Here is a 12,905-nt window from a genome sequence, read left to right on the forward strand (position 1 = left end):
TTGAGATTCGTTCTGCACTGGAACAAAAAAACCCCTCTTTTGGAATATTTCTGTTAACATGGAATTGTGTCAAAACGTGTGGTGTTTTGGCTTGAAACCCAAGCTTTTCAGTCCAGTGAGGTGTGTAGGGTAGTGTGTGTCTCCTGCAAGGTTAGAGAACCAGGTTCAAGTCCCTGCTCTGTCCACTCTGAAGTTTCATTTACCTGAAAATGTTCCAACCAGCTCTAGTTAATACTTGGTGTTTTTCTGTGGGAAAGAGTTATCTGTAATGCACCACTAATGTACCAACCAGTACCCATTTTAATTAGCAATGACTCTTGAGAATCAGGCTTACCCATTATTCCACTCAGGTAGACACCATAGAGAGACATGCCTGTTGTGGCAGCATTCCATACAGTCCCGATTACAGCATACAGAAGGATGGTACCAAGATTTCCAAAAAACAATTTGTTTGGCATGAAGTATCCAGCATCTAAGACAATGGGTGGCAGCAGGTAGAAGAAAAATACATTTGGCGTAAGGGTGAAGGAGGCAATGTGGTCTGCAGCCCACACGATACCGCCCAGAAAGAGGCCAAGGACAATCAGCAGAGCGCTCTCTGGAACCACCCGGGTGACTTTGTGGGACAAGTGGAAAACTGCAAAAAAAAGAGAAAAAAATGTGAAAGAATCAAAATGCAAACATAATTTGATTGGTATTACAGCTGTTGTTAGTATGGCTGGTTTTAGATAAGAAAGCGTTAGATAAGAAAGGAACTGAGAGGAGAGGAGAATGAGACCAGCTCTCTGAGCTAGGATAGAGCAAGATAAATGGGAGGTACTAGAGAGGTTTGGCAATGAAGTACTGCTGAGGGAATCTCAGCAATTCAATTTTGCAGGAGTTTATGTGAACCTTTGCTTCAGTTTGGCTTAGCGGTGGATGTGCACCCCTGATTCAAGGACTACTTATGATCCTAACCCCCATGCTGAGTACAGCTGAGCTCATATATACTTTTGCACTGAAAGACTGAATTTCACTTTCATCTGAAACTCAATCAAAACCACTGAGTTTCTCGTGATGTTAGTATCAGCCTATAACTCTGCTCAACTAGCACACAATTGGGCCTAAGTTTGCTAAAAATTAGTCCAAAAACAAACAATCAGGACCCCATGTTTTAAGATGTATTGAAAAATCTTCCCCCATCAGCTAGCAGAGGTACACAATGATTGGTGACATGACTGTAACAATGACAGCAGCCAGTCTATACCAGTGCTCCCACCATGGCTAGCACCAGTGTAGATGCACCAGGACTAGTGTAACAATGGCAGAGGTCCCTAAAGTTTCCAGGGTAGACGAGACCTGTGAAATCAACCAAGTTTTAATATTTTGCTTCTGGCTGTGTGAATGACCCCAAACCAGGTTAAAACTGGATTAAGGTGATAACACCGGGAGAAGGAGGCAAACTGTGTTCAATCAACATTCTGAAACACAGTCAGTTTTGAGGAGCATCTGGGCCATTAATTCCACAGATGGAAAGTACCTTCCACAACCTGAGTAATCCAGTAAAGAAAACCAGTGTCCCTCCCAGTTAACATCTTCTCTTTGTTATGAAGGCTGCACTGCCTCACGGATTGTTTCAGGTCCCTGAAAACCATTGTTCTGTTTACAAACCATGGCATTCAGGTTTTCAAAGGTTGGGGTTTTTTGGGGGGGTCATTCCCTCCATTCCTTGCATCTCCAGTCAGTAAATTATCAACCAATTTATCACATTAAGGAGAAAGGATTACATTCTTTATCCCTGAAAATGAATTTTGCTGAGCCAGACTTACTTGGGTCAGGATTCCCTTTTGCTATGTTTTCAGACAGAGACATGACTGAGAAATGCCCAGAATTAAAAGTATGGAACAAGAATTTTGAAGACATCTGAAAATCTGATATTGTGAAGTAGCCACTGGACTTCATGCTAAATCCTCACTATTCTATAGAATTCTAACAGATGTAATTAAGGAATAGTTTCCCCCCAATGAACAGAATGTTTTGTATCAGCTGAAACTTTGCTTTGCGCATGGAAAGGTTTGTCTCCAATTGCACGCTGTTTTTGCTATGAGCATGGATTCCTCTCTAAAGGTGCATCCTGGTGGCACATTGCTGCAGTGCCTCATGAGCACAACAGTGAAAGAATTGGGCTCACAGAGCCATATTTCCCTCCAGGCTCTTAAAATAGTGGTTAACTGCTAGCCTATACCAGACCTGGCTTATGCCAGCAGTAGATTATTACCCCCTCCCCATTGCCTCAGCGGTGCTGGCTGGCACAGTAAGGGGTAGAGTCAAAGATTCACCCTTTCCCCTCCACCTTATCTGTGAGGGTGGGAAGTAAGTGGTCACATAGGCCACTTGTTATTGTGCGTCCAGAACTAAGGGCTGCCTATCCAAAGCAAAGGTGTAAAAGGAGAGGCAAGGGAAGTGCCTTATTCCCCTTTACTTTCCTGCACTGGCATACAGCCGAAGCGAGAATCTAATCCTAAACCATCAAGGGGCCAGATTGTACCAAACTTATTAATGTAGAGTAGCACCTTACTACACAAGAAACCCCATAGACTGCTTCCATAGAAAGATACTATTCAGTGTGAATAAGACTGACAGAGTCAAGTCAAGACCGTTATGAGCTTCTCAATGCGCAAGAGGAAAATGCCATGAGTATTCCAATGTCATGCAATGGTTTTAGACGTTACAACTGGAACTTAGCTGCAATGTCTGAGTTCATACTCACACACACCTATAAGGCCTCAGCATTTTTTCTCTGGCCAAGTGTGCAAATTCCATGTCACGAGAACACCACACTTCAGGCTATGCATTTCTGGACAATTATTGCATGTTTCAGATGATTAGAGAAACAGAGTTGTCCTCATGCCTCACATCACCCTCTAAAGTTTAATCAAGGAATGTCATACCATTTTAATAGCTCGCTATCCTGAAATATGTCCCTCTAACAATGCATCTGGATCTATTGCAACTTGAATTAATGGGAATACACTCATTTCATAGGGCCAGTCTGACAGCTTTACTCACAGTGAGTAGCATCTTACTCCAGAAGTAGTCCACTGAAGCCAATGGGAACACTTACTGAATCAGGTGCTATTCACCTAATCTAGCTCTTAAACGGAATTAGCGATCCATATGCTCTGACAACTAGCTTTTGTAAGCTGCAGGTCCTGCCTTTCACTCACCTAAATGGTGAACTCCCAGCCAACTATTCTGGACAATAGTTTGCATTTGAATCTACAGGTAGGATGGAATTACAGCAGTTCTGCAGGTGCCAAGGAGGATGGGGTGCAGTTCCCCACAGACAAATAACTCTGAAAAGAATTAATAGTGAAAGTTCTGCTTATTCTAATGATGCACCTGTTGTAGCTATTCTGTAAACAGGTGGCTGGGGATAACTAGGTAGCAGAGCAGGTTATTTTTTTCATCTATACACTCCTGGGTATAAATCTGAATTAGCTTGGTGATTTCAGTACATGGCCACTAGTGTTTTTGCCAGTCCAAGACTTTTCAGAGAAGGTTGGACAACATGGTGGTAAAAATGACAGCAGCCAGCTTATCCCAATATCCCCAGCACTTCTGTCTCTATGAATTGTGTTAACACCATTATTTCACCATACTCTGGTCTGCTGTGAAGGTTCTCAATCCCTTTGTATTCTTGAACCAAAAAATGACCTGCCATCCACATGTACTACAATCCTTTGCAGCAGCCGAGAATTGTGAGATTTGGGTCAAAGGAGAAGCAATGGGTTGGTGCTGCTCTGAGTTGAGGGGGATTTCTGCCAGAGGCACTTCCCTCCTTCCTCTTATTTCTCCGTCCTCCACCCACACCGTTGTTGTATCAAGCAGGCAAGGTACTAACAAGCTTCAACAGGACTTTATTTTTACAGTGGAAATCTCTTTACCAAGCTGCTGCTGCACCCTCTGTAACTCTCACTCCGCCTCCTCAACTCCTCCCCCCTCCTTCCTGTTTCCTGTCCTTTCAGACTCCCAACAGCCAGTGCTCCCAGTTCTAATCATTACAAGCACATCTAAACACCACAACCGTGTTCAGCTCCATTTCGAGAGGCTGTGAAGCACAACCTGGTTATGTTGTTGCATGTATGTTATCCCAGGGCAGTGTCACATTGTGTTAGAATGCGGTTTTGTTTTGTCTGATAATAATCGTGTCTTGGATTATAACCTAGGATAGACTAGGCCTAAATCTTTAGTACACAGAAACCCTTCACACACCACTCAGTTCATGCACAAAGCAAACTCTGCATAGTCACTCAGCAGTAGGTCAACAATTGTGTTAAAGTCAAGTATTGTGATGGATCGACAGATCTCTGTAGGTTAGCTTGTGCTTAGTGTTAACCTCTGTGTTCTGTCACTTTCCTGGACACTAACTCTGGCCTTGTATAGCTTATACAATCTCCCCAAATAGAGTAAAGTATACCAGCAAAAAAAAAACTTTTAAGGATATTACTGTCTACACTAAGGCTTTTGTCAGAATCACTAAATTGGTTAAGAGTGGGATTTTTTCACACTCCTAGCTGACAGCTATGCTAACAAAACTTGTTAGGGTAAACCAGGCCTCAGTCACCCAAAACTGATGAACAGTTACTTTTATAGTATCTTCACAATTTAATATTAACACAAATTACAATCTTCTGTACAGATAATGTTGTATAAAGACTGCTTAAAACAAGTCCTCATTTTCAGTATACTGTACAAATTGGAAAGGTCTCTGTCTGATGAAAGAAACAAAAATAGTAAATACTAGTTAGCAAATATTCAAAATGTTGCATGGATCTTTAGCCATGAGATTCACAATAAAGCTAATATCCTATGCACATCTTTGCACGTATACCCTTATGATTTTTAGAGAAGAATGAATAGCACCTCTTTAATCTTAGCAAGAAATTAGAAAAAGAAATTAGATTTAAAGTCAGTGGCAGAATATCATATATGAAACAAATTGTTTTGAAGTACCGCTTTAAATGCTAGCAGTGACCTATGATTTTGTGGAAAACCGATTTGTGGAACCTGACTTTAGCAAGCTACAGTGCCTCACAGCTTTATCTGTTTCTGTTCTCTGTCTTTCAGCAATTGCAGAACCGTGTCAGGTTTGATTCTCTTTCTTCTCCTCTCAAAGCACTGATCATTCTTAGGCCTCCTCTACATCGTAACTTCTGCCACACTGGGGAACCCAGGCCTGATCTACACTTTAAAATTAAGTTGACATAGATACAGCACTCAGGGGTGTAAAAAATCCACCTCTCTGAGTGCCCCAGTTAAGCCAACCTAGTCCCTGCTGTAATTCTGCTAGGTCGACAGAAGAATTCTTCCATCAACCTAGCTGCCGCCGCTCAGGGAAGTAAACTACCTACATCAATGGAAACCCCCCGCCCCCCATCACTGTGTATTCTAGACTATGGCGCTACAGCAGCAAAGCAGCAGTGCCACTGTAGCACCCATAATGTAAAAATGCCCCCAGTTCCACTATGGTAGTGCCCTTTACATGGTGAAGCTTGGCACTGAACTATGTCTGGGGCACAAAAATGTACCTCATATTTTAAGAGTGCAGAGGAAGGGGCTCAAGAACTACAATATTGTAGCCAGGTCCCTAGCCCAGTAGACACCACAGTACACATGGAACTCTTAAGATTTCCTAGAATTTTAATATTGATAATTTAGGCCCTATCTACATTTGCCTGGGAATGGTATTTGCTGAACTAGTTAAACATCCACTTTTCAACCAGTATGGGCTAAGTCAGCTTAAACAGGGTTTGACCGGCTAGTGTTTAAACTGTACGGCAATGGAAGTTGAGCATCAGACTAGGGGCCTTTTGGAAAGAAAAGTCTACTGACCATCTAACAAAGTAAATGTAGTTATTGCTTTCCCTACACCTCCTTTGGTGAGGAAAGGGACTGTGAAATTTAAATTAGTTGACAAAAATCCAACAGTGATAAGTTCTAGGTGGGTCCAGTTTCTCCAGGCTCATAAAGGAAAGTAAAATAATTTGAGAAAGAAGTTCTTAAGGCTAATTTGACCAGTTATTTTTAAGCCTACTTTAAAAATGCATTATGCAGATGGAAACTTGTAAAGGAATTTAACAAGCTGTTCACTGCTCTCTAAGATTGTTTGCAACGGTTTTGCAGCAAATCACTCAAGAAATAGATTTTTTGATTCTTTCCATTCACTGACTAACATGAAAATTTAAAATGTTAACACTGTTCTTTGGTTTAATGATATCTAAGAGGACTAGGTTACATGACAAAATAGCTAAAGAGGAGCTGATATGCAACTCCTGCCCATTTCAATCATTATTCTTCCTTAACGTACAAATAAAAGTTTCTTTAAGGATAACCTTCCCAATGTAGGTTTTCATTCATAAATAATCTCTTTATCTAACAGAGCTGTATTTAATGAATACCAATGACTAATGTTTTCACTCATTAAACAAAAAAGTTTGGATGACTTGGTTCTATAATTATATCTATTGATTCTGGCTGAAGCCACTGGCAAAACTTCCATTAATTTCACTGGGTGCAGGATCAAGCCCTAAATACTCTGAGATTAAGTTTTTCTTCAGATAGCATCTTTTACTTTCCTGGTAAGGAATTGATCAGGAAGTCTTGTATGAAATCCCCTAATATAGCTCAACAATGCATACACTGTTATCTTATATCCATTGTATACAAGTTGGAAAGTTTTATTGATAGAAGTAAGATTTTTCTGTGTATAAAATCAAAAGTGATGTTTCTCCTTTTTTTTCCCTCTCCTAAAAATAACCGTAACAAGGTTTCCTCACTGCCAAAATACATACTGTAAGTAAAAATATTGCCATTTCACACCCTTTATAGCATCTTTAAAAAAAATGGACAGAAAGAAATTCTTCCCCCTCGCACTCTCTTCAGGATGCATGTCATATTCTTTAAATTGTATGCCCTTCAAGACAAGTCCTCTTTTTTCTACATCTGTCCAGCACCTAGCACAATGGGGCCCCGTTCCCAACTGGCGCCTCTCGGCACTATATAAATATTTATCAATAATGATAATTTCAACCATCTACCAAGGGCACGATGGAAAATATTCTGTTAGCAGTAGAGAGAAACAGACTGGTTCAGGTAAAATAAGAACTACCGGTAACTTAAAACCAAAACCTGGACCCAAATGAAAAATGACATAGCATTTATTTTCATGCGCCTTTGGACAAAAGCAAAAGTGCTGGGAATTGTACAAGAAAGTTGGTGGTTGCAAGATTTTTAGCCCAGTCAGACCCAAGTTTTAAATAGTTCACATAAAGTTCGTATGAACATAAAACGAATTTATGAACACTTTGAGATTCACCCCTTACTAACTGAGAGTGACTCATCTGAATTATTTGTTGTATCTGCTGTTCTGTCAATCAGTCTAGAGATGCACTGACTGTGTGCAGTTAGTCTGTCTGTCCTGCTTTGACTTCCTTATTTTTACACAGGAACACAGGAATTACCATACTGGATCAGGCCCATCTAATTGGACATCATGGGCCTGATTCTCTACTGCCTTGCAACTCATGTAATCATTCACAGTTTTGGAAAGTGAGTGCAAAATGCTACCATTCGGATTAGTAATTCTTTACACAGTTGTACATTACTCCACAAGGTACAAGGTAGGGGAGAAACAGACCCTTTGCCTGTGACAGTGTCCAATAGCAGATGCTTCAGAGGAGGTGCATAGAAGCTCCATAAAGAAATATCCTGCCCACAGCAAGCCTTCTTTCGAAATATCAGCTAGCAGCCAGCTTATGCCCTGAAGCATTGAGGTTTATATTCATTTTATTATCTTATCTAATATATCTGTGGCTGTTCTTATGAGCCATATAAATCGGAAATCCTTCTTTGAAACCTGCTTAGCTCTTGGCCTCCGTGCTGTTTTGTGGCAGTGTCTTCCACAAATTTCATTTGGTCTTTTTTTTAAAATCAGATTTGTTAATACATTTCTAATGTACTATGACAGTGTAAATAGGAGCATTTGCTTTACCCTTTCTGTAATGTTCCATATAGCTCTAGCACGTCTCCTCTTAATCATCTCCTCTCTAAACTGTTCCAATCTTTTCATTCTCTTAAAGAGAGACAATAATCTGTCCATGCCGCTAATATTTTTTTGTTGTCAGACTCTGGACCTCTCAGTTCCTTAACAATCTTTGAGAGACAGTGACCAAAAATTAACAGTTTTCCAACTCAGGCTATACCACTGATTTATATAATGCCATTATTATTTTCAGTATTATTTTTGATCCTGTTCATTTTACACGCTAAGTCTTTGGGTTTTTTTACCTGCCACTGTTCACTGACCAGATATTTTCATTGAGCCGTCAACATAGGGTACTTTTTCCTGAGTCTCTAAGATTAATTTTAGCAATATGCATTTCAGATTATTTCTTCAAACTTTTCATTTGTCAACACTGAATTTCATCTGCCAGCATGCTGCCCATTCACCCAGCTTTATTAGGTCCCTTTGGAGTTCCTTACAGTCTTCTCTAGTCTTGACTAACCTAAATAATTGTGTGTCATCTGCAAATTTTGTACTTTCCTGCTCACCCTCTTGTTCAAATTATTAATGAATATTTACTAAACAGCAATAAATCTAGTATCAACCATTTGGAGAAACCCACCATTCACCTGTGCCAGATTGAAAGTTACCCATTTACTCCCACACAGATTTCTGTTTTTCATAAAATTTCAAATCCATGAATGTATTTTACATCTCATCCCGTGGCTAATAACCTCTTATGATGGAATTTTTGAAAGTCCATATACATTTATATCAGCCAGCGCTTCTTTATCCACTATTCTGTTGACATGCTCATAGAATTATAGTAGATGTGGTTTTCCTTTACAGAAGCCATGCTGGTCTGTCTCTATCGTACCCACTCTCTTTTTTATCCGCATTTCAAATAGTTTACTTGGTACTGAAGTAAGGCTTTCTGGGTAATTCCCAGAATCACCCCTTAGCACCTGTTTTCGATAGGTATAGTATTGGCTGCCCTCCAATCCTTTGATATAGTAGTCATTTTTAATTGGTAATTTTGTTAGCACCTTCGTAGCTTCAATCTTAAATTCCTTTAGAAGTTTTAGATGTTTATCATTTGGGTCTAGGCATCAGCTAATATTTAGTTTATCAGTTTGTTCCAGAACTAACTCTTCTGACATCTCTGATCATGCCTTATTTTAATTACTTGGGAAAAAAGGTACCTACTCAACTTTCTTTGTGGTGAAGATTGATGCAGCTTCTCTACAGTAACGTTATTCTTCATGGCTCCCTTTATTCCCTGGTAGCCCAGCAGATCCAATGATTCTCTCACAGGCTTCCTTCTTCTGACATACTTAAATAATTTCTTATTTGTTTTTTATCTTCTGAGCTATTTGCTTTCCTAAATCCCTTTTGGCTCTTCTCATTTCCCACCCTACATGCAATGTGTTGTCTCCCTTCTATTGACTTCAGTTGGGATGGATCTCCAGTTTTTGATGATTACCTGTTTGGCTTGATGGAATAACCTCCTGAACTTTCCTATTTAGTCATACTTTGGCCTGGGATCCTCAGAGGTATTGACAGTGATCTGTGGGTTGGTAGCAGGGTCTCTGCCAAGTATGGCATGTAGCTCTTTGTAACAGTGGTAAGTCTGTGGCTTAGCACCGGATCAGCTGTTGGCCTCCCTGCCCATCTGGTATGCTTGATGCAGTTCTTTCGCTTTCATATGACACTGCTGCTGGTCCCTGTCATACCCCTTCTCCTGCATCCCCCATGCAATCAGCTCATAGATGACCTTGTTTCTACAGCTGGTCCATAGCTGTGTTTGCATAACCTCTTCTCCCCACAGAGCTGGAGATCCAATATCTGTCTACTCCAAGCTGGAGTGTGTAACCAGTGTGGGAAGCGACACACAACAATGGAGAGCAGCTAGGTGTGCTCACTTAACTGGAGAATCAGGGAAAAACTTTTCAAAAATTTGTGGGGCTTTTCGGGGAGGGGCTTCCAGTCTCCATGACCTCCGGGCAGTGGAGTTCATAACTGTGACCAGAGCGATCAGTGTCGGGCATTGTGGGACAGCTGCTGGAGGACTGTTAGAGTTGACGTAAGTAACTCAGTATCAGCACTCGTGCTGCACTGACCTCAATATGTAGACTATGACTCAGTGTCTCTGGGGAAGTGGTATTACTGTGTTGCTGTAACAGGGCACTTACATCACTGGGAGACACATGCACAACTAGGGCAACGCAAGGCAGCTTATGTTGACCTAATTTTGCAGTGTAGACCAGTCCTTAGAGCAGATATAATTGCTTTCTATAAATATAGCAAGAGGGTAAACAAAAGGGAGGGGAACAGCTATTTAAGCTAACAGATAGCGTTGGCACAAGAACAAATAGGTATAAAATGGCCAGGAATAAATTTTAGGCTAGAAATTAGAAGGTTCTAACCATCAGAGGAGTGAGGTTCTGGAACAGCCTTCCAATAGCAGCAGTGAGGGCAAACAAGCTAACTAGTTTTAAGATGATGTTTGATAAGTTTATGAACGGGACTGGATGATGGGGTTGCCTGCCATAACAGGGGACTGGAATCAGTGACCACAAGGTTCCTTCAGCATCATGTCTTACATTCCTACGGATCTCAGGATTTTAATTTCTGCACTTTTGACTTTAGGATCTTTCTGACTAGCTCCTTCATTATTTAAAAATCCTTTCTTCTGTAGCTTAATGTCACAGTGCTAGTGTTGGGTGCAGTCCCTCCCCCCAGGAGGGCCAATTAATTCTGTTGTGGTTACTATTATCACTCAACTATAGTGATGCTTTGAAGTGGGGAGGGATAGCTCAGTGGTTTGAGCGTTAGCCTACTAAATCCAGAGTTATGAGTTCAATCCTTGTGGGGGCCACTTAGGGATCTGGTGCAAAAAATCAGTACTTGGTCCTGCTAGTGAAGGCAGGGGGTTGGATTAGATGACCTTCCGGTGATAGGATATCTCCTTCAATTTTATACACCGTATTCTTAGGACTAAGTCAAGAACAGTTTCTCCTCTTGTGTGCCTTAGAATTAGCTGGTTCAAAAAAGCAAAGATTTAAGGTCTTGAGAAACTGCTTCTATGAATTGTGTCCCCAGGAGACATTCGAGCAGTTTATATGTGGGTAGTTGAAGTTACCCATTATTACGACTTTATTAGATTTAGTTGCCTCTTTAATCTTTCTCAGCATTGCGCACTCAGTATCATTTTTCCTGATCAGGAGGCCGGTAGTATAATCCTCCTGGTATCTTTGGATTCTTATAACTTGTATCTTATGAATTTTTATGAACTGAATCCATACAGATTTTACTCTATAGTCCTCTCAATTCAAATTCCTTTTCATTTAGATTCAATGCAATCTTTTGGTGCTACTTCCCCACCTCTAAGAACTAATTTGACCTTCCTGTATGCTTACAGCCAATATCCTTGAAGAAAAATCATGTTGCTGATTCATCCTAATCAATAGTATTTAAGCAACAACTAAACTCCTTCGCCAATCAATAGGTTACACTCTTACTAAAAAGTAATAAAAAATGAAAAGTTTAGATTGGGACAGAAATTGTGCCATCTTATGTTTTTCTACAGCAGCCAATACAATGGGATCCTAATTTTGATTTTGGTCGTTGGATATTACCAAAATATAAATTACAATAAACAGTAATACTATCAGTGTTAAATCTTGAGCACCTCTACCTTAGCACTCATGGGGTTTATGGCAGTTAGATATGAAGTCCTTTGTAGTAGACTCGTTTATACGAGCTGGTTAGAGTTTGGTTTTATCCAGCTTAACAGGGCTTTATTCTTTGCCACACGCTTCTGATCATGATTTAAAATGCATACAGCATTGTAATGAGCTCATTACATTGAAGATTTGGGTCACTGTTCTCTGTGGGTGACAAATTAACAAAATACATTAGCAATTAAAAATGTGACTAAACATTTTAGGATCAGCAGGTCAAGGTCCCCATTTGATAGGTCTTGAAGGCCACGAGTGCATTTTACCCCCAAGTCAAATGCCAATGGATTGTGTGACCAGGCAACCATTACCCCTATGAATGTTCAAGGTTATAATGAGGTTAAGCAGTCTGGGACAGATTCTGTCACTGTTACAGTGAGTAGTTCTTCACTGAATGAGTTGTCTTGTAGTAACGATACACCAGAGTAAAGGCATGTCTACACAACAAGGCTACACCAGCACAGCAACGGTGATGCAGCTGTGCTGCTATAGTGCTGAAGTGTAGATGCTGCCTGCATTTGTAGAAGGGGTTTTTCTGTTGCTGTAAGTAACCCACCTCTCAAAGAGATGGTAGCTAGAGGTGATGGAAGACTTCTTCCATCAACCTCACCTCGGCTACACCAGAGGTTAGGTTGACCTAATCAAGGCACTATAGGCATAACATTTTTCACAGCCCTGAGCAATATATCTAGGTCAATATAACTTTTAAGTATAGACCAGGCTGGCGTATAGCAGAATCTGTCCATCATGGAGCAGACCAGAGGTGTTCAAGAAATAAAGAAAGAATCTGGAAATGAAAGCGAAGCACACATTAGAAACCCCTTGAAAGGTGGCAGAGGATGGGTTACAGGACAGGGGAAAAAACTAGCAACCAGTTATAAGTTCCAAAACAAAGGTGCTAGGAATGTAGCCAAATCTTTTTGCTCAATATATAATATTTGTCCTCAACAATAGTGTTTAAGCAACAATTAGAGAGTTAATATAAGCTTATTGTATTCAGGAAGCTCCTGGAATAAAAAAACTAAAGCTAAATAGCATTATGTGCTACTGCTCCTTTGTGGTGCCAGAGGATAATAAAAGCCTTTGGTTTTATTACAAACCTTTCTAATTAATGTTAAAAG

At 40.4% G+C, this 12,905-nt stretch overlaps 1 protein-coding gene across 9 annotated transcripts in view; it reads right to left on the reverse strand.

The window, feature by feature from the left end:
• The window catches only part of SLC9A3 (solute carrier family 9 member A3), a 215,276-nt gene that overhangs the window by 39,034 nt on the left and 163,337 nt on the right, over positions 1–12,905 (reverse strand). For all 9 annotated transcript variants that reach the window (XM_039526818.1, XM_039526817.1, XM_039526815.1 and 6 more), the window contains one exon: positions 335–637. In XM_039526818.1, coding sequence (XP_039382752.1) covers positions 335–637 — 303 coding nt within the window. The remainder of the gene's footprint in view (positions 1–334; positions 638–12,905) is intronic.

The sequence above is a fragment of the Mauremys reevesii genome, linkage group 2, assembly GCF_016161935.1.
Source record: "Mauremys reevesii isolate NIE-2019 linkage group 2, ASM1616193v1, whole genome shotgun sequence".
In the NCBI taxonomy this organism is placed as follows: domain Eukaryota; kingdom Metazoa; phylum Chordata; order Testudines; family Geoemydidae; genus Mauremys; species Mauremys reevesii.